We start from the raw sequence: 22,769 nt of genomic DNA, 5'->3' as shown, positions 1-22,769 counted from the left end.
TTCTTTCTCTCTCTTTGGCCCTGACAGGAGTGCCTAGCACATTCATCATGGTGTGGACCATCATCAGGATCCATTTTGAGGATTATGGGTGAGCTGTCACCCCGCCCTCTCCTCCTGGCTGTCATCACTTGGGGCAGATCCCCTGGGTGGAATGAGGGGGACCTGGGAGCAACAGACTCCGGGCCTGTGATCTCTAAAGGGTTTGAGGGCAGAGCCGGGGACAACTGGGAGGACTGCTGACTCCCTCTGGCTGAGGACAACCTCTCTCATTCTCCCCCACCATACCCTGCCCAGATGCTGGGACACCATCAACTCCTCATTGTGGTGGATCATAAAGGCCCCCATCCTCACCTCCATCTTGGTAAGGCCTCCTCCCACCACTCAGAGATGGGGAAACTGAGGCCCAGATAGGGTAGACAACTTACCTTAGGTGCCACAAGAAATTTGTGTCTAGGTCAGAACTGAAAGCTAGGCTTCCAGTGCAGGATCATCCCCATCCCTTCCTCCACCAGTTCTTCCTCTAGAATAGAGAAAACAGAGTGAGAGGCCTAGTCCTCAGGGATGTGAAGTAGAGTTCCCAGATGACCTGCCCAAAGGGGAACAGCTAAGGGAAAGGTAAGCTGAAAGGGCAGCAGGTCCCTGGGGATGAAGGCAGGCCATCAGCCCAGGGGGCTGGACACCCCTGCCTCCCCTCTCTGACCACTTGACCTTGACCCCCACCCACCAGGTGAACTTCATCCTATTTATTCGCATCATCCGAATCCTGGTTCAGAAACTGCGGACCCCAGATGTTGGGAAGAATGACAGCAGCCCATACTCGTGAGTGTGGGCCCAGTACACTGGCCCTCCCAGTATCCCCATCCCCAGTCCTCAAATCACCCCACATCCCCTTGAAGTCCCCCTCCAGAGTCACCAAAAAGCCACCTTGCTCTTGCCTACCTCAAGCCCAATGGCTGGGCTCAGGCCATGAGTGTCCCCTGCCCCAGCCCCACCTGCACCAGGCTCATGAGCCCCATATCTGTTTCTCCTGCAGTCACTCACCTAGCAGATGATCTGCCCCACGTATGTATCTGCTGCTAAGCCAGATTGCTCGAGAAGACAGTAGATAACCTGTATCTTGTGTACACCATGTGCCTGGCATAGAAAAAGGGCACAATAAATGCACAGTAAATGAATGCCCTGGGGCAGCCCCCAGTCTGCCAATAAGACAGCCATATTCAGGGCTCAGTACGCCCCAGTAATAATAACATCTGCAGTTTCTATGCCAGGCATATGCTAAAGGGTTTCCATGTGTCATCTCATTTCATCCACACAGTCCCCACAAAATTGTCCCTGTTTTACAGATGAGGAAACTGACACGCACCCCTCCTCCTCAAGGGTTTGGGAGCACATTGCCATGGCAGGGGGAGGGCACAGCATCCATGGGACAGTGGTTATGAGGTCTGTTCCCTGTGGGAGGATTGGAGAAACAGGCAGGTTTTCATGAGAACAACAAAGGTTGAAGACAGAACTAGAGAAACCTGAAAAGGGTGGCTGTGAGGTCAGTAGGGGTCTGCATGCCCACCGAAGGGAACAGGAGAGTGATTATCAGTGCTGCGCAGACAAGACAAGCCTGGGGCATCCCACAAGGGTCTTCTAGTCCTGGGATTCTAGAATGTTCTTCCTGACCTGGCTTCTCTCTGGGGAGTCTTTGCTGTGATTCTAAGATTCCTGGCTAGAATGTCACGAGCTGCTGGATTTAGGATTCTATTCTGGAATCCTGTGATTCTCTCTGATGAAACTAAGACTCACGTTCCTGGGATGACAGCATTCTCTCCTGCTGGGTGTGTAGGTGGAGCTTCCCTTCCAGTTTGAGACGGGAAGGCCCTGCGGGGGTCTGCAGTCTGCCAAGGGGCAGCAAGCACATCAGGCCTGCGCACCCTGATTCTCCATTTTGCCTGTGGGGCCTTCTTTCCTCCAATGTACAACTGCTCAAAAGGGCTTGAATCTGAGGCAAAGAGAGCTGGTCATCGCCAGGTCCACGTGGGTGAGATGGAAACTGAACAGCTGTCAGCAGGCAGAAGGGGTGGGGGGAGTAGGAGACGGAGCTCCCTGCGGAGGGGCTGTCAGCTCCCACTCTCCACCTCCCCATAAGCCTTCAATTTAAAGAAAGCCTCCATCTGTCAGCCTTGGGCGCGTGGGACGGGTTTGCAGCCAAGGAGAGGTGGGCAGTGCTCAGGATTTTGGCATGGCTGGGAACCAGGTCCAGGAAAGAGTGGGAGGGGCAAGGTCAGCTTCTCTGACCTGTTTGCTGTGGGACTTTAGGTTCAGGCCTAGGCTCCCCTGGGCTCACTGCCAAGGCAGGAGAGATAGAGGCAGAGGCCCACCCCCCCCCCACCCCCCACGCCCACCCCTCAGACTTCTCCCAGCCAGGGAACCATGGGCTCACACTGCCTGGATCAGCTATAAATAAGGTCAGGTGGCTGGGAGGCCTGAACCAGGATAAGCCTTGTTCCATGGGAGAAGGGTGAGTCCTTTCAAGTGAATGTGGGCCCTGCCAAGCACACAAGGCTGGTGAAGGAGGAGCTGGTCCTTCAGGTTGTGCTGGGAGTGTGTGTAGTGCTGTGGGGAAGCAGGGGGAGAGGGGTGCAATCCCAGAAAAGGTGACAACTCCTGGAGAAGTGGACACAGCAGAGATGCCAAAGCCAGAGGGCTATACTACTAGTTGACCCTGGGTCATCCTTGGTGACCAGGCACAAACTTGAGCACCCACCATCCTCCCCAGTGGCCTTGGGCATATGTGGTCAGCACCCCAATTACAAAGACTTCCTTCCCAAAAGCCCTCATTCCTAGTGGAGAATTGGTCTCTCATAGATATACTGCACTTTATAGCGCCCAAAGCACTTCTGAGTTTACAGTGGGCCCCGTTTCTGTAATTTGACCATGTTGAGCATACATTTACCCCATTGTAAAGATTTGGGAAACTGAGACCAGGAGAAGGAGAGCTAGGATCTCCTATAGCCCACGAACATCTCCCCATTAGCTGCCGCAGAGCCTGAAATACCCCTATTATGCATGACCCTCAGGGTTCAGCACTGGCCCTCCTTTATACTCTCTCCTCCAGAAGGGTGAGAATACAGGGCTTCTTTCTCCCTCATGCTGCCCTCCACGCTAGGAGGGCTGGGGGACGTGAGGGCATAGGCACTGCAGATATGGAACAGGAACAGATGTGGACCTAATATTACGGGAGCCAACAGTCCATCCTCACACATCCTGGTTGTTTTCCCCATCTTCTGTGCCCCAGCTGCCTCTACACCAGACCCTATCGAGTCCACATGTGTGGACACACACACCCACTGCTTCCTCCCATCCCCGCCCCCAGGAGGCTGGCCAAGTCCACCCTTCTGCTGATCCCCTTGTTTGGAGTGCACTACATCATGTTCGCCTTCTTCCCCGACAACTTTAAGGCTGAAGTGAAAATGGTCTTTGAGCTCGTCATGGGGTCTTTCCAGGTATGAGCTGTTGACTTAAGGCTGCATTCTTCTCTGGGTTTTAAGGGAATTCAGCCTGGGGCCTTGGTCTCTTGCCACTGGATTCCAATTTTTTATTGTAATAAATATTGATTAGGCACCTACTGTGTGCTTTGCCCTTTGTTTAACCAGGGGAACACTGGGGCCAGGGGTGGGGCAGGGCTGGGGGCTCCCTGGGTCTGTCTTCCTCATCTCTCCTACCCCCTTCTTCCCCAGGGTTTTGTGGTGGCCATCCTCTACTGCTTCCTCAATGGCGAGGTAAGCCCCTCTCAGACCTTGGGGACCAGGGGAACAGAAACACTGATGAGTTATGTGCAGAGCAAGGACGGGTTAAACCTTGCTACTCCAAGTGTGGTCCTCAGACTAGCAAATCTGGTGGCACCCAGGACATTTTTTTAAATGCTGATTTCTGGGCCCATCCCAGACCTACTGACTTAGGATCTGCATTTTAAGAACCGCCCCCCCCCCCAGGAGATTCATGTGCATCTCAGAGTTTGAGAAGTGGCTATGTTAGTGGCTGTGTGTAGAGTGAGTGGGGATGGGTGGGGGCGGCAGGTGAAGGCTGAGTTACCGTGCCGCCCTGGTTACAGAGCACAGAAATCCACTTGGATGAGCTCAAGTGAGCTGGAGGGCACGGATCAGAAGAATGGGGACACAGCCACCCAAGCAGCACCCCTCTCCCTCCCTGGACTGCATTCTCTGATCCTCTCTGCCTCCCACCTTTCCGTGCTCCAAGGCTTAGATTTGACCCTGGCCCCTACAGGGTCACGACTGTGTACTGCCCAAGGTAGCATCCGCATCTCTCAATTTAGACTCCCCAAGAGGATATGACTGGCTGGCTCAGCACCCTAAATCGAGAGCAGCCCAATCAGCAGTGGAGGAGGCTTCGTGGGGGCGGGCCTGACCACTTTCCCTTCTTCCAGGTGCAGGCGGAGCTGCGGCGGAAGTGGCGGCGCTGGCACCTGCAGGGAGTCTTGGGCTCGGACCCCAAATACCGCCACCCGTCAGCAGGCAGCAACGGGGCCACCTGCAGCACGCAGGTCTCCATGCTGACCCGCGTCAGCCCGGGCGCGCGCCGCTCGTCCAGCTTCCAGGCCGAAGTCTCCCTGGTGTGACCGCTACGCGCCAGGGGCCCAGGGCGGCCCCTCCCGCCGGCACACATCCACCCCGGGCGGCACCGGGGGCGGAGGCCTGCCCGGGCGAGGCCAGCCCCAGCCCTGGGCTCGGAGGCTGCCCCGGCCCCAGGTCACTGTCCAGACGCCCCTGGAGAACGCTATCTTTGCGCCTGCCTGGGGAAAGGAGGGTACATAGATCGCTGGTTCTCTGCAAGTTGGAGCGCTCGGAGCTCTCACCCTGGAAGATGTGGGGTGGAGCTCAGTCATCAGACTCCTCCCCAAAAGGCCCCCTCCGCCAATCGAGGGCAAGAAGTCAGCTGACTCCGCCCCCTGGTAGCTCTCTTGACCCAGCTGAGGATGGCAACCGCCGATCCCCAAACAATGCATGTGGGAACATGGTGTGATCTGAGGGGACAAAGGTCTTGCCCAGAGAAGTCACCCGCCGCCGCCACCTCGACAGTGCCTGAAGTACCATCATTGCTGTCAAGTTTCTTTGGGTTAAGCATTGCCATTCAGGCATCTCTCCGAAGATACTGTCCCCTCCCCCAGTGTCCTAGCTGCCAGCTCCTCAAGGTGGATGAGTCTCTCTGCCTCAGGCAGATGCGATTGTGATAGGGAGTTTTAGTTTGGAGAGCACAGCTATTTTCAGGTAGAATGGTCCCAGGATGGCCAGAACAATTCAAGGAGGCTGCTACCAGCCCTAACCATCCCTATGGGCTGTGGGAGCTGCCCTTGGCTGCCCACCTGTGTGCCAACTATTAGAGCCAGGCTCAGAGATGTGCCCCTTATTCCTCACATCAACCCAGAAGGTGGGAACTACTGTCCCTATTTCACAGATCAGGAAACTGAGTCTCCAAGAGAGCAGATACCATGCCGTGTCCAGGATTTGAACTCAGGTCTGGCTGATGAGAAAGTGAAAGCTCAGACTCTTAACTGCTGCCTTTTATATGTTATAACAAGCTCGATCCTCTCAGTTGTTTGTACCGCTGCTGATATTACAGAAGTCCAGCCTTACTCACAGTTTCACTTTCTGCCGTTTCAGTTATCCTTGGTCAACCACTACCTGAAAATATTAAAGGGAAAATCCCATAAATAAATAATCTCTAAGTTTTAAACTGCCTGCTGTTCTGAGTAGTGTGATGAAATCTCACGCCCTCCCCCTCTGTCCTGCCTGGCACGCTATGTCACAATGCCTACGTCATTCACCTCACTTCATCTCATCATGTAGGCATTTTATCACCTCACATCATCATCATCAGAAGAAGGATGGGTGGACTACAACAGGATATTTTAAGAGAGAGAGACCACGTTCACATAACTTTTTTACAGTATATTGTTATAATTGTTCTATTTTATTATTAGTCATTGTTGTTAATCTCTTAGTGTGCCTAATTTATAAATTAAACTTTATCAGAGGTATGTACTTATAGGAAAAAACGTAGTATAGTTAGGGTTCGGTACTATCCGTGGTTTCAGGCATTCCCTGGGGGTCTTGGGACGTATGCTCCATGGATAAAGAGGAACTACTGTATTACCACCATCCCTGCAACCCCATTCCCACCCGGCCCTCCGTGGAGTGTGGCTGAGAAGTCCTCTGGCCCATGTACCATCTGGACAAGAGCCTGGTTGCTGTAGCGTCCTGCACCTGCCCTGCACCCCTGTGGCCACATGGCTTCCAGCCCACGCCCCAGCCAGAACATCCCCCAGGACTGCAAACAGCCTTGGACAACAATGAGTGTTGGGTTGGACTGGCTTGGTTTCCCTGGTGGTTGATGTTCCATGTGGCCTAAAATGGAGACCAGCTTCCAACTTGTGGCCGTCTCCCCCCCAGTTTGGAGGAGGGGTGGTCTAAACATCACCAAAGCCAGATGCCACCACCCCTCTGGTTTTGGAGGGGAATCCTACATTTCCATGTGAAGAGCACACAGTTCTAAGGGCCTTCAACTCACATGTCATTGAGTGGTATCCTCTCTCTTCTGAGTGTGATGACGTTATACCAGGTCCTCATTGTGTCCCTGCACTCCCTAAATCCAGCCAAAAGGAGACAGTTCTATTCTTGGATCAATATAAAACAGCTGCTAGAGCTGCCTGCGGTCCCAGAAATGGTTAAGTATGAGTGTTTCACAGGCCACAGTCATTCCTACAGACAAGGAGCGCATGGGGTATGAGATGACTGTGTTGCCATTGCCCAGGGTTCAGTTAGGAGGAGGCAGATAGAGGACAGAATAAATGTCACCAAAACAAGTGAGTTGCCAGATCCAATATGACTAATAGAAAGGTTGAGACACAGAGGTGGTAGGGTGCAGTAGGGGATGTCACTCAGCAGGCAATGTCTCCAAAGCGGTTGCCTGAGCTGGCCTCCATGACTTACACTTCCCACAAACTTGCAAGGAGGTTGTCTTGCTGCAGGAGCAGGAGAGGGATGCCAGGCTGATAAAAAGGCCAGAATAGGCTGGCAAATCGAATCTGCCTACAAGGCTCCTTCAAAGCCTTGTCCTACTCAGTACCATCCCAGGACCCATCACCCAATGAATGACAGCTCTAACCCAGCAGCCTGTAGAGGCCTGAGTCAGGAGTGGTGATTCCAGGATAAGAGTGACTGTTAACCTAGGTCGGGGCAGCCCCAGGCAAACACCCTTCAGTCAGTGGTCCAGCATACCAAGGAGAGGCAGACTCTCTCTGTCTAGATTCACACTCCATGCCTGCCCTGTGCATGGTCAGCTGTTAGACAGAAAGGGAGGCAGCTGTGACTTCAGACACTCCTGGCTTGCTGGCAAGAGCATTCTCAGCACGCTCCCTTCCTACCCCCTGCCCAAGCTAACAATGGTGACCACCAATGATGCGCTCATGGTGGAGAGCTGGGCTGGGGCATCTGGGCACCTTGAACTTATTTCATTCTTCCCCGAAGTCTAGTAAACCTACTACTCCAACACATGGAGGATGAGAGATAGGGAAAAGGCTGGTTTCCCTCCTCCCTTTCCCTACTCGGTGCCTCCCTGAACTGGTTCCAGAGACCTGGTCCACGAGTAAGGTCCAGAAGACTTCAGGAAGGTCCAGAAAATCCAGCCCTAGACTTTTCCAATTTTGATTCAGATATTCTCGGAGATCATGAGTAGGTCCCTGTCTCTCTCTGGGCCTCAGTTTCTCTACCTGAACAATAGGGGATGGTGGTAGATGGCTTAGTTTAGCTCTTGGCTAAGGTGTGAGTGGCTAATGAGGAGGGGGCTGCCCAGAGCCTTCTGCCACCTGCTCTTGTCCTCTGGGCTCAGGAGGAGGATAGCAACTGGAGGGGGAGCCCCAAGTAATCTGGGGGCCAAGGGATGCACAGAGATGGAGGCTGTGCAGAGAACAAGGTCAGAGAACTGAGGAATGAGCCCAGTCTGGTAGAAGAGCGGGCGAGGAGGCAGGGTAACAGAAATGGGAGGAGCCAATAACTCCTAGAAGCCAGGTGTTTGCAGAGGAAAGGGCAGCATGCTGCTTTCCAGATCAGGGGACCCATGGGCTACCTGAATGGTGTGAAGGCTTGGAGGGACCCCCATACCAAGCTGGACCTGACCCATCCACCACAGTGCCTGAAATCCCACTGTTAGTGAGTCACGGCTTTGGGGTAAGAAGAGAGCCCTGGGGAGAGGATCAGAGCTATCAGTCAGCAGGGTGGAAAGTGAATGGAACACAGAGAGAGAACCAAGACATGGGCAAGAAAAGGGAGGACATAGATGGGGACCTGCTCTGAGAAGTGGCAGGAGATGAAAAGCCCTGTGGTGGGCATTCAGGAATGGGGAGAAGCTGAAACACTACCTCGGGCCAGCAGAGGCCAGGGGCAGACATCTCAGGCTGCCCAGGGAGTTGGGGTGGAATAGGAGTGACCACAAGCAGAATTTCTCCTGCACCCCACTTCCCTCCGGCTCCCAAGTCCCTATCCTGCACCTTAGGGCCCTTGTCTGGCCAGACCAGCTTATCTCTATCGCCACCTGGTGGGCATCTCAAGGACTTCACCAAGGTTGGCCTTAGGGCCCCAAGGAGGCTCTTTCCCAGGAGGCTAAGTGACACTGAAGGCAGGCTTCTCTCCTCAGCTCCATTTCAGAGCAAGATACAAAATGAAGGAGGTGGTGAGGCCACAGGACTGGTGACCCCAGGCATCCTGGGATTAAGACTCAGACCCAGGCCCCTGATCTCTGCGGCTCATAATGATGCTTGCCCTGGACCCAGCTGAGACCCAAGGTAGAGCTAGCCCTCTGGTTGGCCACAAGCTAGGCCATGCCCCTCAGCTGAGCCCTGACCCCAGTCTCTGAGGGCAAAGCCCACTTAACTCAGGTGGGCACTTCCTGGAAAGACAAGGGCAATGAGCCCTCTACCATCCTGGCACAGAGGACCACCATCAAGTCAATGGCAGAGGCCACCATGTGGATGATTCCTACCACTCCAGGGCACAGGCTGCCCAAGAAGGGCAACCAATCTTCCAGCAGAATGGATAGGGGACAGATGCAAGTGAGGAGACATTGGGTAGTCTCTGAAGACTAGCTAGGGGTCTACCGGGCACAAGGGAGTGTAATGGGTACCAGGGACACCTGAATCCAGGTAAGCAGATGCCTGGGGCCCTTTCCAGCAGGAAACCAGGAAAGGTTTCTTAAATGAGGCCAAGGGGATGAGGGTGGGTTTGGGGCAGGCCACTCTGGCTGCTGAGAAGGGCCCCAGGGGCAGGCCTAGGAAAAGCTGCCAGTCCATCATCCAGGTAGGGAGGAGGAGGAGAGGGCTTGGGGAGATGATGACCTGGTTTGGGACATGCTGAATGTAATGTTTGCGGGACATCTGGGGAGAAGCCCAAGGCTATTGAAATCAAGATCTCAAGTAACAAGGCCAGGGCCCAGGCAGAGGGTAGGGAGACCAGGGCAGCCCCTGCTGGGGAGGAGTGCACAGGAAGTCTGTATCTCCAGGCACCTCCATCTGGTGTACTGTGCCAGAGTCAGGCAAGGAGTCAGTGTCAGCTCCTCCATTCCCACCACTCACCCAGGGCCTGTTTTAATGAGCAATGACCCTGCCTCCCCCCAACTCCCCGCATGTGGGAACAGGAACTGCTCTTATCTCTCCTGGGGAAGGGGGCTGGAGCCACAGCTGGCAGTCATTAAACACCCTGATTAGGCCAGGGATGGCTGAGATATTAATAGCTGTGAGTCGATGGCCCTGGAGACACAGCCTCCCAGGAAGAGGGACAGTAACCTCAGCAGGCCATGAGGATGAGGAGGACGGGTCAGGAGGCCATCCTGGCAATGCCCCAGCCCCCATGCAGGACAGAGGGGTAAGCAAAGTCTAGAGAAGGGAAGGGACTTGCTTGGGATCACCAGAAAATCATTGGTAGAGCTCGGCCTTGAACCCAGTTCTCAAAATCTTGGAGCCCTGTTTCATTATATGGATGGCCATGGGTGAGATTCACTGGGCGTGCCCTGTGTGGAAACAAGTAGAGCAGACCTAGTTGGTGAAACTGATTGTGTAGTCTCTTTATTTAAAAATCTTGATTTTTTAAAAATTATGTATTTTTGCATTCATTTCTATTTTTTCAAATATTGCTTTAAAATATTATTTAACCTGATTCCTGAATTTTTTGCCACCTCCTTAAATTTTGCACCCAAGGTAAGTACCTCACTTGCTTCATCCTAGTCCCAGCGCAGCTCCCAGAGGTCCCAGGACCCCTGAGTCCCAGCGTATTGGCCTGAAAAAACCTTTGAAGAGCTCTGAACCAGCCTCTATGTGGCTCAGAGGGAAAGAGTCCTGCCAGAATGATGCCTACTAGAAGCAGGCAGCTCCAAGACTAATGCAGCAGCTCCACAACGTCATCATAAACACAGGTATTTTCTATCTGTCCACTCTACCATCCTCAGTATGTTGACTTTCATCTGCAAACTTACCCCCTCGTGATTGCAAGACAGCCGTCACCGCCCCAAGCATCATGTTCTCACAGAAGCCTGTCCACTGGCAGGGAGAAGAATGTTTCCTGTGTGTGTCTTTTTGTCAGGGAAAATAAGCTATCCCAGAACCCACCTGCACACTCCCTTCAGGCTCCTTGGCGGGACTAGGTCTCATACCCAAGCCCTGGCTGCAAGAGAGACCAGGCTTCCAGAAGGAAAGCTGATCTGATAAGGAAGAAGAGGGGATGGAGGTTGAGAAGGCAACCAACAGAGTCTATCAGTCTCTTTTTGGATGTGTATTTGGGTAAATGTGTGGTCTTTCAGATTCCATCCACCTGAGCCTGGTGGTGTAGTTTGTGGTAGAGGTGAGGAAGCCAAATCAGTCATGGTTCAGTGCAGGAAATGGAAAACGCTCTAGGTATTTTGTGCAGAAAGAGATCTAATGGGGAAATTACATGTAGAAAGATTTGGAAGAACGGAAGCTAGGGCACACTTCTGTCCTTTATGGTCATACCACCCAAGCTGCCACCTTGCAGGAAATTATTGCCAGTGTCCTACTTGCACGTCCATTTAGCTGGGGACAGCAAAGTGGAAGGAACACAGTGTCCTGCTGCTGCAAAAACTCGTGTCTGCCAGATCCCAGCCGTCAGCCACAGCACTGCAGGAAGAATGGCCTCCTCCTCCCTTCTGCCTTCCAGGTCTCGGCTGCAGTGCTTCCCTCTGGCAGAGCCAAAGTTTTGTCCAGATCCTTAGCAGCAAGGGGTGCTGGGAAAGGTAATCTTTAGCCTTCCAGCCCCTGCAACACAGGGGACTATGGAAGGGGCCAGAGAGGGATGCCGAGTGCCAATAGACAATTTCTAGCACAGAGGCTCAAGTGACCCTGTAACCCGAATCCCAGAAAGCAGAAACCCTAAAGCCTGAGACAAGGGCCCGTGACCAGGAAACAGGAATGGGGAACAGATAAGCGTGAAACAAGGAAGTGGGAAAAGGTGGGTTATTGGGCTGGTCACTGCTGTGCTAACAGGGACTCCTTTCCACTGGGCCCCTCTGCGGAGCAGGCAGAACACCCTTCAGAACCGTCCCCCTGAGGGACAGGAGAGCATTAACCGCTGGCTCCCACCAACTATTGCTCAAGGTCTGCCCATGTCAACACCCTCATACTTCCACATTTGGCATGCATGAGTGTCAAGCTGGTTCTTGCAGGTGTCCCACACCACGGCTTCAGAGGAACTCTGGGGCAGAATGTGACAGCTGTGTGGTACAGCTGAGGTGAAGAACTATCCGGTTATTCCTGTAGGAGCTGGCAAATGTAGGTTAGTAGGATATGAGGCAGAGAGTCCCATACGGGTGGCCTCCTGATGGCAGAGAAAAGGAGCCTCACACAAAGGTCCCTGTGCTGCCCTCTGCACTAGGGTCTTTGTAGACACTCACTGGTCCCTGCGGCTGAAGTCCGTGGCTGGGATACTCCTAACCTGTTCTCTTGGTGAGACCTCAGGGCCTGCCCTGGAAGATCCAGCCCCAACTCGGCTCACTCTGTCCGCTCAGACCTCTCGGGTCTCGCCACGCCTCCATCCAGTCTTGGGGTGTGAGCTGCCCTCACCATGGCCTCTGCAGTGGCCTCACCTTACCACTGACCACAGCAGCGCCATGACAGGCCCACTAGTTCCAACTCAGCCACCTTCCTCATGCCCTGTGGAGCATGCAGGAACTTTTGCATCCCTTCCAGGCCACTGGGAGCTGAGGGATGCTTGGTGGTGCTCACTCAGACTTTCTTGTCATCAAATCCATAGCTCCACCATTTTTACCCAGCAGGACCACCGAAGGGGTACAGGCTGCCTGGGAGCCTGTCTTCCAAATGTAGAATGGGACACACACCCCCTCTATTTTCAGCATTCAGTTATTTTCCCCTAAAGATTTCATCCCAGAGGATGAGACCAGGACACACGTCTGGCAGATTCTCCCCCTTCTCCTTCCCGCCACTCACCAGCTGTGGGTGGGCTTTCCTCCCTTGCCTCCATCCTCCCTGCCTTCTGCCTGGGAGTGTACTCACCTGCCCCCACCCTCAAGGGCATAATGGTGGAGTGACTTTAAAGAAATGCAGTTTCAGGGGTTAGGGGATGACAATTCTATTGGTTTAACATTTTCAAATCGTTAACATCATTCTATCCATTCAGCAAACGGTTACTGAGCACATCCTGTGTGCACAGTTCTAGGACACAGCAGTGACCGAGGCAGAAGCCCTACCCTCAGGCAGCTGACCCTCTAATGGAGGAGTCAGATAACAAACGAGAGAAATTATAGAAAAGGAAAGCAGGATGAGGGGCTAGAGTAAGGGGGTGCTCTGTTAGTTGGGGTGGTCAGAAGAGGCCTCCCCAAAGGGGTGACAGTGGAGCCGGAGTAGGTCATTCCCTGTTCCCGATAATCAGAGGATTTTAAACAATACACGTCAGAGCTGGGGCCCAGAGACCTTGAGGTCCAGGTCAAAACACTCAGCCCCCTGCCTCTGCAGCAGCATCCTGGACAGTGTGTGAGAAGAATCACATCCTGGGGATTTGGGGCCTCAGTGCTGTCCGAATGTCCCTGGGTGGGGGCTCAGGGGCTCGTGGGCTCAGGTGACTGGGAGGGGATGCCTCCCCAGACACAGTGAGGCTGGTTTCTTGGGCCTTCCCCTGCAGCAGTGACCCGGGACCATAGACTGCATCTGGTCATGGGGACCAAGAGGTCCCCCCACCCCAGCTCAGTGTCCTCAGTGCCGAGTGACAGAGAACAGGCAGCTCTTGAAAAGACTAATATTTACTCTTCAAATGGGAGCTGGCACAAGCTGTTTCCTGCGATTGGAGTCTGGCTTGCCCTGTGGGACGGACACAACAGGAGGCACTCTGGGAGATAGGCAGATGTCCCCGCGGACATCAGCACGCAGGACAAGACAATGTCTTAGAGACAGGGACAGCGAGTTCCAAGGTCCCATCCAACACATCTCATCTCTGCTTGTACACCTTCACGGTGAGCACTCACTACCTCCCCGAGCCCTGTTGGCCAGCTCTGTGAGAAAGTTCATCCCCATGTTGGCCCTGTGTTCCCTGCCCCTGGCCTTTGCTCTGATCCCTGGGGCCTCAGAAAATGTGCCTAAAACAAGCCCTCTGGGCAATGGTGGTCCTGGTCACCTTTGACCCTCCCGCCCCCATCCCCTGTGGTTTCACTTCCCCAGGCTCACACTGTCACCTCTGGGGCCAGAACAGCCTATTTCTGGGGTGGGAGGAAGGCCTTGCCTTGGCAGCACCTCTGTCCCCCCACAGCTGTGTTCCTTGTCCCTGTGAGAGCCCGTCAGCTGAATGCCTCATGTGGGAAAGAGTCTCCGCCAGGAAACTACTGGTCAGAGCCTGAATCTGGGAAGGAGAGAGTCCCGGGTGGCCAGAGCCAGCTCCCACCCACCTGCTTTCCCCATGGAGTTTCCTCCTCTCTGCTTTCTCCCCCTCCCCCTCCGGCATGGGTTCCAGAAGCCCTCCATGGCCATTTCAGCCCCTTGCCTCAGCATCAGTGCCCAACCCTCTCGCCCACTGGGGAAGCCCTGGAGGCTCAGACACTCTGGCAGCATGGGGGGCTTTAGAGGCCCCCAGAGGGAGACCTTCTCAGCCTCGCTGAGTCCAGTCAGGGCTGGGCACACCCGGGCCAGATCTCCAGGGGCAATGCAGGGCCCCTGGTTCTCCCAGGGCGCTCAGACCTGACTGCTAACTCCGGCAAATCCTCTTTTTTTTTAATTCCTTATGATCTCTATACCTAACTCCCATGCTCCTGGCCCCTTGCAGGCAACCATTCAAATGTATTTAACACGTATCTTCTTTTTAATATATTGTTACAAAATAGTTTATCATTTTGTGTGCATATATTTCTAATCATATAAATTGTTATTTTTCACTCAGTTCTATGGAAGATCCATCCATGCTGCTACATTACATGTAAATCTGGAACTTCTGCCTGCTGCATGGTGCTCCATGCGAGCCTGCAGACTCTATCCACGACAGACACACAGATTGCTTTCTGCCAACACAAATAATGCTTCAGTAAACACTTATCTTCATACATGTCACCTTAAGCAGCTGTGTAAGAATTTCCCAGGGACATAGAACCAGGAGTCAAGCGTCCGCATCATGAGGTGTGTACACCCTAAATTTGGGTAGGTCGCTGTGTTAGTTTGCTGGGGCCACCCTAACAAAGTACCGCAGACTGGGTGGATGAAAGAAGAGAAATTTATTTTCTCACATTTCTGGAGGCTGGAAGTCAGAGATCAAGGTGTCGGCAGAGTTGGTTTCTTCCGAAGCCTCTCTCCTCGGCTTGCAGACGACCACTTCCCTGTGCTTTCCCAGTCTTCTCTCTCTACATGTCTGTGTCCTAATCCCTTCTTATAAGGACATCAGCTATATTGGACTGAGCCCACCCATATGACCTCGTTTTACCTCTTTAGGGACCCCATCTCCAAATGTAGTCACATTCTGAGATACTGGGGGTTAGGACTTCAACATATGGATTTGGGGAGGACACACTTCAGCTCATAACATAGCCTTGCTCTTCAGACTGGCTGTACACAAAGTCCTATATGCCCACACTCCCTCCACCACTAGGTGCCATCTAGCTTTCTAAGTTTTGCCAAACTAATAGGCATAACGTAATATTTTAGTGTTGTTTTAATACGTATTTCTCTAGATTTTAAACATCTTCACATGCTTATTAGCTTTGGGGGTTTTCTTTTCTGCAAACTGCTCATTTTTCTATTGAGGTTGTGGTCTTTCTTGCTGATTTACAGGAACTGCTTGTACATTAATCCTTCATTGGTTTCAGACATTGTAATATCTTCTCCCAGTCTTTTACCTTTGCCCATGAAATCTTTACTTGTGTGTAATCGAATTCATCAATCACTTTGCCTTAAGGTTGTGCCAGTGACATTTTTATTTAAGAAGCACTTTTCTATCCCAGGATACAAAGATACGCTCCTTCATGTTCTTTGATGAACTTTATAGGTTTTGCCTTGCATATCCGATGCAGTGACGTCTTATAGCTGATTTAGCAGAGCCAGGTAGCATCTTCCCAGCAGATGCAGTCTCTTTCTCTCTGAGCCTCATTGTGACCTCCACTGGCACTGCTCAGGGATGCTTGGCAGCTGTCAGGCAGCACTTCTGCTACCTGGCCCCATCAAGGGGTAGAGCTCAAGAAAAAGGAAAGTGATTCATCAGCCTGAGCTGGCATCCAGCCCTCCTGGCACAGAAAGGGCACCCCTCATGGGCCAAGATCCCCCTTTATTCTTTGTGGGTGCTGCCAAGTGGTAGCACCTAGTTCCCAGTCCAGTGGACAGAGGTCTAGGCTACATTGTCACTGGCTCCATAGGACAGGCCTCAAGGTCCCCACCTGAGCAACAAGAGGTTTGAACCACATGACATCTAAAGGCTCTTGCCAACTCCCAAATCCCAGAACTCAACAACTCAGGTGTTTATTTTGGAGGTCTTTGCCCTCCTCCAAAAGATTTTCACTCAGGACAGATGGTGGAGAGAAGCTTGGAGCGTGCACTCCTCAACGTGCTTAGAGTGTGGTCAGGAGAGGCTGGTGCATTTGTTTCCTTTCTGGGAATTTTATCAGCTGCTACAGGAACCATCTCGACAAAAGGGCGCAGTCCCCTGGGCTGGGAACCTGACAATGTGGCTGGCAGCTGCGCCTCCTGGTGGCCATTGCATGACAGCGCTGGTCCTAGGAGACGAAAACTTCCTCACCCTGAGTATAGACAGGAGCCCAGAGCAGGGAAAGTGCCTGCCTAGGGGCATACAGCCTGGCTAGGGGTAGAAGCTGCACAGAAGGCAGCCCTCCCAGACCCCAAGATGGCGCTGCAACTGCTATTTTGGTTTTTCCAAGGTCTTTCCTGGACCCCTGATTGCATTCCAGTGTCTGGGGATTAGTGCTGAAGACTATTGGAGCCCTGTTGACCTTTTTGGACAAGGGGACCTGAATTTCAATCCACCCACACCCCCTACTCCATTATGCCAGGCCCATATTACACCATCTAGGAAAATGGACCCATAACAGAGAATTTTCACACAAATACAAACACACAAGTTAATAAGCACCTTAGATTTATTCTCCTCACACTGCTGAAGCCACCTCATTCAATTTATATATACATAGTATATAAATGGCTATACAACATTCTTTACATACATTAACACAAGTTTAGGCTTTACTACTGTGTGAAAGTTTATTAAAATGTACCCATCATTTACTCAAAATAGATCTTTGTTATTACATGAAACAGTAAGACGCTTGTATAACACAGACAGCAAGCATTCAGAATGAATACATGAGGGAAATGGTTTTGCCCTGGCTAAAGCAGCCTCAATCTTTTATGCTCTTAGCAGAAAAGTCCATTAAACAAAATAGAATCCTGTGGATCGAGTCATATGAATAATTCATTAAATATCACTTCTGAAGCAACCCCTGAATGTTACAAGGGTTAAAGAAGGTCATATGTACCAAGCATAGGTTAGAGGAACAGAATGGATTTGGTTTTACCCTAAATAAAAGGCGCCTGTGGGTAACTGCTCTGCCATGGGTACACACAGGCAGATGTTTCCATATCCGGCCATTCCCAGATTTTACTGACAAGCCCTTTTCCACACGTTCCCTGCCAAAGACGTTTCCCCAGCAACAGAAGTTTGACATCACTGCTCCCAGATGGGAGAATCAGAGCTCTCCTCATTTAGGTCAGGGAGGCACTGCGAGGTTTGGTCCAACCAGCAAAACGGGCCTTGCCGGTCCTGGAGGACCCAACACCAACGGTACCAGGGGCTCTGTGCCGGGAAGGCAGGAGGCAGGTCCAGGGGAAGAAGGGAGGCCACTATCTTTCTGGGGTGAAAGAATGAGGCCATTTACGCTGCAGCATCGTAAAATGCCCTCTTTTGTAAAGGCCAGATGACATGGCTGTGCTGTGCTGCCTGAAGCATACAGAAAACCCTCCACAGACTGGGTGAACTCCAAGCCTTTCTCCTCCTGCACATGAACACGGGATTCATCCAGTATTCCCCTCCAATTCCACTCTTATCCTCACGACAGCATGCCAGGGGAGCAGGTTGATGTCATCACCATTTCGCAGATGACAACACTGGTGCTGACGGGCAGTGACTTGTTCACTGTGGCGCAGGACCAAGAGGAAGAGCCGAGGCGATCTCCAGGCCTTCTGGCCAGCTGACCGCTGCGCTCCCTCCCTTGCCTCACCTCCCAAGCGTGCATCCACTCTCTTCCTCCACCATTACTAACACACCGTGCACAGGTAGAGCGTGCCTGTACCTGGGCAGGAGTCCATGTAGGAATATTTGGACTGTGAGCAATGTCAGAGCAGGGGTTTGCCACGTACATCTGGTCACCATAAACACTGCCATCCCTGCCGGTCCTCACCTGCGCTGCACCGTGCAAGCAGCAGGTTGTCCTAGGGCTACCTGTCCTGCATGTTACAAGGAGCGGTCGACTCCTTGAGGGAACAGCAAACGGCAGCCCTGGATGAAGATGTAGCATGCAGCCCCCACAGGCCCAGGGGCAGCTGCTGTCTTCCAGCAGACAGAGCGCCCCCAGCCCTGCTCCCCACCTATCCCCTGCTTCCCACACCCCAAACAGCCAGCCTTACTGGCTGTTGTCTTCGATTCTGAGCAGTGCCAACCACCGAAGTGCTACTCCCCCGCTCTGAGCCCCGACCCCCAGGTGTGTGCTGAAGCTCCTAGGGGTTGCACAGGGGAGGGGATGGGCCTCAGTGCAAGCTGCTCCCTCTCTGAAGCTCCTGTATCCATCCTATCGATTACAATTAAAGGGGCTTTCCCATCCCTCTAGAGATCCCCAACTTCAGCCTCTGTCCTCAGGACTAGAGTGTGTGGGGCAGAGTTGGAAAGAGGCAGGGGAGACCTGGAGAACGGAGGCACCTAGGAAAAGAACCATGAGCTCAAGGTGAGGTCGATAGAAATGATGATTAAATGTCTTAACTTCAGCTCTCCTCCCAACACCCTTTTCCTCACTCCTTAAAGAACTTTAGAATGTTGGGTCTTGATTCACAGATAACAGGGATGCAAGACTGAAAAACAAAACTGGGAGCCTGTGGTCACATTCCTCCCACTGCGGGCAGTGAGGCCTCTAGTACCAAGAGGGAATATCACCCCAAATATACCCCAAGTGTCTCCACCAAAGAAAAAAACCCAGAAATGATCCTCGTCACAGTAAGGCTAGCCTGGGGGAAAGAAAATCAGTCTCTGTGTTTCCTTCACTAGCATACTTGGAGAAGGCAAAACCCTGCACTGAGCCCCATTCCCGCCCGGATGCAGTAGATGGGACATAACACACTCTGAGGCTCAAGATCTTGAAGCATCTGATACCAGAAGGCACTTTTAAGGTTTTGTTGTCAATGTTATTTCATCTATTCCTGTGATCTGTCCCTGTGAGTTCGGTTGGGCAGGTAATATTTAACCACTGGGAAACACAGGATCTAGAACAGCCCTGAGTCCATGGTGGGGTGAGGATAACTCCTGCAGTGAGCAGCCAGCTTTCTGGCGTCAAGGATGACACAGGGCGCTACAACACACCGGGCCTGAACCAAGTCAAGCCTGAGCCTGGGATTTCCCTTGGATGAAATCTCCAGAACTTCTTTCCTATCATTAGTATCTTCCTCCAGTGAGCAGAGGCTTCTTTTAGCTGGATTTCAGTTAAACAATATTTATGTGGACCTTATTCGGTACTGTTTGTCTAGAACATCTTTTTCCTTTTGTTTGCAAAAGCAAATCTCAAATCCATGGAGATGTTAATTGATTAAGACCACATTTAACCAGGTGTGGATAACATCTCCACCAGTGCAGGAAGCATTCACCAGGAGGGACTTCTCTTCAAGAATTGTTCTCTACTACTCACCGACTGCAGACCCCAGGCTCAGATCCCCAGAGCATCTGGGGTACAGGGCTACACAGCAACGCCAATAACACATGGGCTCGAAAAGAAAACAATACATCTGTAAGCTGTTCTTACCAACTTTTAAAGCCTTTTTTTTTTTTGTGCTTCTAACATAACAGGATTTCTCTCCCGTTCTTGGCTTCCCAAGGTATTTTACCATCTCTTCAAACTTATCTCCCAGAAAGCGTGAAAATTCACCTGCCGGGTGTGCAGAAAATTATGCAGATGCAAAACTGATGGAGAGACAATTTGAAGTTTACATCTGAGGATACTGCCAATATAACTTTCATATCCACATATTTTGTTTGATTAAAAATAGAAAATTCTATTATAAGAAAATAAAATTACCATGGCAACATTTTCCCAGCACAGTTCCCAGTCACATCGATTTGTTTTTTTTAAAGTGTTACCAAGGTGGCTCAGGCACAACACACAGCCAGGAATCACCAAGTACAACTGAGTCCCCAAAACATTCTTGCTTTCCCCATTATTCAATAACTCTTGCAATGACTTTCAACTTTTAACAACTATCAAAACAGGATTTTTTTAATTTACCAAGACCACATAATTCAACCCAAAGTATTCTATGCAATTGTGGTTGAGCTATTCAGACTCCAGACTTCTATTAAGAACACTGCAAAGGGGCAAACTCCTCCAATGGCTTCCTGAATGGTACAGGACAACCCAGGCTGAAATTTTGGGACACCAAGGGATCTTATTCTTATTCAGATCCACATTTTGGAAAACTATGATTAGTCAATATTTTGACAATGAGAGAAAGAAAAGTAACTTTCCAGAGCAGAGGGTTAATTATATTTTTATAAAGCTTTAAAAAAGTTAATAGCTATTTAACTCTTGTTCATAACAAATGAGGCCCTTGCTCTAATTAAGATGACCGAGAAAGGTGTAGAGGAGTAATTAATTTGTGAGGTCTTCTGGGAACGAGTACACAGGGTCAGGTATTCATCATCATTAAAATGACAGGCACTCAGCTGCCACATACAGGCTGATGACAGGAGCTTCTCCCACCTGCGTCTGCAAAGTGCCACTGTGTGAATCCCTGTGATTCACCTACTCCAGTTAGTGGCCCACTGCAAGGAATTCTAAAATCCTCATGTCTGCTTATGCTTCTAAGCTTATGATCCAGTAGCATTGATTACTCAATTAATTTCTTAAATATTCAGATATACCCTGCAAATAAATACAAACATTTCTGTACCCACACAGTCCCACCACCATAAAAGGTTATATGTAAATTAAATAAACTCAGCTTTCTTAACCATTTTCTCAGCTTAAGTTTGTCCTTATCCTAAATGAAGCTAAGTTCAATTTATATCCAAAATATATTTGAATATTCTAAAGGTATCATATTGGACCTAAGTTATCAAAAAATGTAAACAAAATTTATCTAGTATTTATGAACCATATTTTTAAATTTTTAATTCATCCTGTGTTGACCTTCTAAAAAAAAACTAACCAAGTCACATTTAGACTGAAAAGCTGATCTGGATTTTAAAGTGGTTCCTCAGACACAACTGCCAATGACTAAAGCTAGTGCTATTGAACCTAGTGGTTTATTGCATCATTCACCCTAAAAGACCAAAATAATTCCATTCTGGTTTTCCAGTAACGCTCCTTCCAAATGAGGCCCCAGATTCTGCCAACCTAAGTAAACGAGCTGAATTGGAGACTCTGCAGTGACGCTCAGCATAAAACCAGGACTGGATACCAAGAAACCTCATGCCTTCAGCTGCACCTGTTCAAAATCCCCAGTTCTCATTAATCAGTTCTTTTGGTTCAAAGGAACTTCAAGGATGGAAACTTGAGGTCAAGTTGAGAAGTAAACAGGGAAGCACAGATGACCCTCAGAAGAAAATCACAGGATCCATTCATGTCACGACGTTCACACTCCACAGTCAGACTGCTTCTCCTGAAGCTGCCTTGTCAGTATCTGATAGGAAGACAGAAAAGCCACTCCTATGTGGAAAAGGATTTGCCAGAGGTTCCTCAGCCCATGCAGGTACATATTGCCCAGGCAAATAAAGAGCAGCATCAGCACCACCTTCACAGTCCTCGCTGGACTGTAGAACAGGTACAAATAACACTGAAACGACAGCATAAGAGGAAGTCCAATCAGAGATAACAAAATGGCCACAACGTCAGATGCAATGCTCACTTCTTGCACCTGCCCTGCCCAGTGTCATTTCACACACATTAGCTTATTAAACTGAATTCATTACAATGAAGCTTGGATTCACTGGATAAGTTGCTATTAATCATTGGATGAGAGTAGAGATTTGGAAACGTGGAAGAGATGTCACAGGAGGAATTAGAACATGGCACTCTTGAAAGAATTTAAGAAATATACAGAAATGCCCAGGCTGAGGACTGTAGAGAAACAAGAGATGCGGATAAGGGGCAGATAGCCAGGCCAGGATACCCTAACCAGATTGCCTGGCCTCCAAATGTCTTTTTTCCCTTAAGGGGAGTCATGACAGGTGAGGAAGATGGTGAGAGAAGCTGTGCTTTTACTATTTTAGTTTTTCTTGAGTTACCACTACATAGGGGACCACTATTCCCTAGACATCCTCCTTATTCTGTCTTCAAAAGCATCTGAGATGGGAAAAGCTCTCACAGCAGAGAGCGTGGTACAGCAGGGAGGGTGGTACACAGAAAAGAGGCTGTTCTTGTTCTGCGAAAGGTGGAAATAGCTTCTTGGTTCAATAGTAAAAAAAAAAAAAAGCACATTCTCAAAACACAGAGCAATCCAACAAAGGCTCCAGCTACAGGGGAAGGAGAGTGCTCCTCACTGAAAGAGCTATCCATCCGAGAAAGAAGGCAGTTGACGGGACAAAGGTGAAACTGCAGGATCCCTGCAGCCCTGAAACATAGGCTCCAGGAAACGCCCACTGGCAACACCCAAGGTTTTGGAGATTTGTTTTCTAAAAAATGAGTGCATTTTCAATCTTGCATTGAAAATTTCTTTTGCACGATTATGTAATTCTTAAAAATAGACCATTCGAGAATGTATGTGGAAAAGAGAGGAAGTGCCCTAAGAACAGAAATTTTAATTAAAAAAAAGAAGCTTAAGCATGCAGAGAAAGTACTAAAATCCTAGCCCACGTGGAGGATGAAGAAAGAGAATTAGCGTCAGGTTTTTACTAGAATTAACCCTGCCCATAGGGAATTCAAAAGCTCTTTTTTACTCTATCCTTTAAGTATGCAGCTTATTTGAAAATAACTAAATAATAATCAATGCCCTCTAGTTAATGTTATAA

The 22,769-nt window shown here is 50.5% G+C and overlaps 2 protein-coding genes across 10 annotated transcripts in view; one reads left to right on the top strand and one right to left on the bottom strand.

The window, feature by feature from the left end:
* The window catches only part of VIPR1 (vasoactive intestinal peptide receptor 1), a 33,347-nt gene extending 27,608 nt beyond the window's left edge, over positions 1-5,739 (top strand). For all 6 annotated transcript variants that reach the window (XM_014860120.3, XM_044754610.2, XM_014860118.3 and 3 more), the window contains 6 exons: positions 28-88; positions 295-361; positions 728-819; positions 3,362-3,491; positions 3,726-3,767; positions 4,433-5,739. In XM_014860120.3, the coding sequence (XP_014715606.2) occupies positions 28-88; positions 295-361; positions 728-819; positions 3,362-3,491; positions 3,726-3,767; positions 4,433-4,624 (584 nt within the window). In that variant the 3' untranslated portion in view covers positions 4,625-5,739. The remainder of the gene's footprint in view (positions 1-27; positions 89-294; positions 362-727; positions 820-3,361; positions 3,492-3,725; positions 3,768-4,432) is intronic.
* A 10,889-nt stretch (positions 5,740-16,628) lies between these two features.
* The window catches only part of SEC22C (SEC22 homolog C, vesicle trafficking protein), a 30,056-nt gene continuing 23,915 nt past the window's right edge, over positions 16,629-22,769 (bottom strand). For all 4 annotated transcript variants that reach the window (XM_070492310.1, XM_014860117.3, XM_044754440.2 and 1 more), the window contains one exon: positions 16,629-21,595. In XM_070492310.1, the coding sequence (XP_070348411.1) occupies positions 21,395-21,595 (201 nt within the window). In that variant the 3' untranslated portion in view covers positions 16,629-21,394. The remainder of the gene's footprint in view (positions 21,596-22,769) is intronic.

The sequence above is a fragment of the Equus asinus genome, chromosome 21 (genome assembly GCF_041296235.1).
Source record: "Equus asinus isolate D_3611 breed Donkey chromosome 21, EquAss-T2T_v2, whole genome shotgun sequence".
NCBI classification, from domain to species: Eukaryota; Metazoa; Chordata; class Mammalia; order Perissodactyla; family Equidae; genus Equus; species Equus asinus.
The sequence above is the reverse complement of the archived record's forward strand: the minus strand, read 5'-3'. Positions and strand labels throughout refer to the sequence as shown.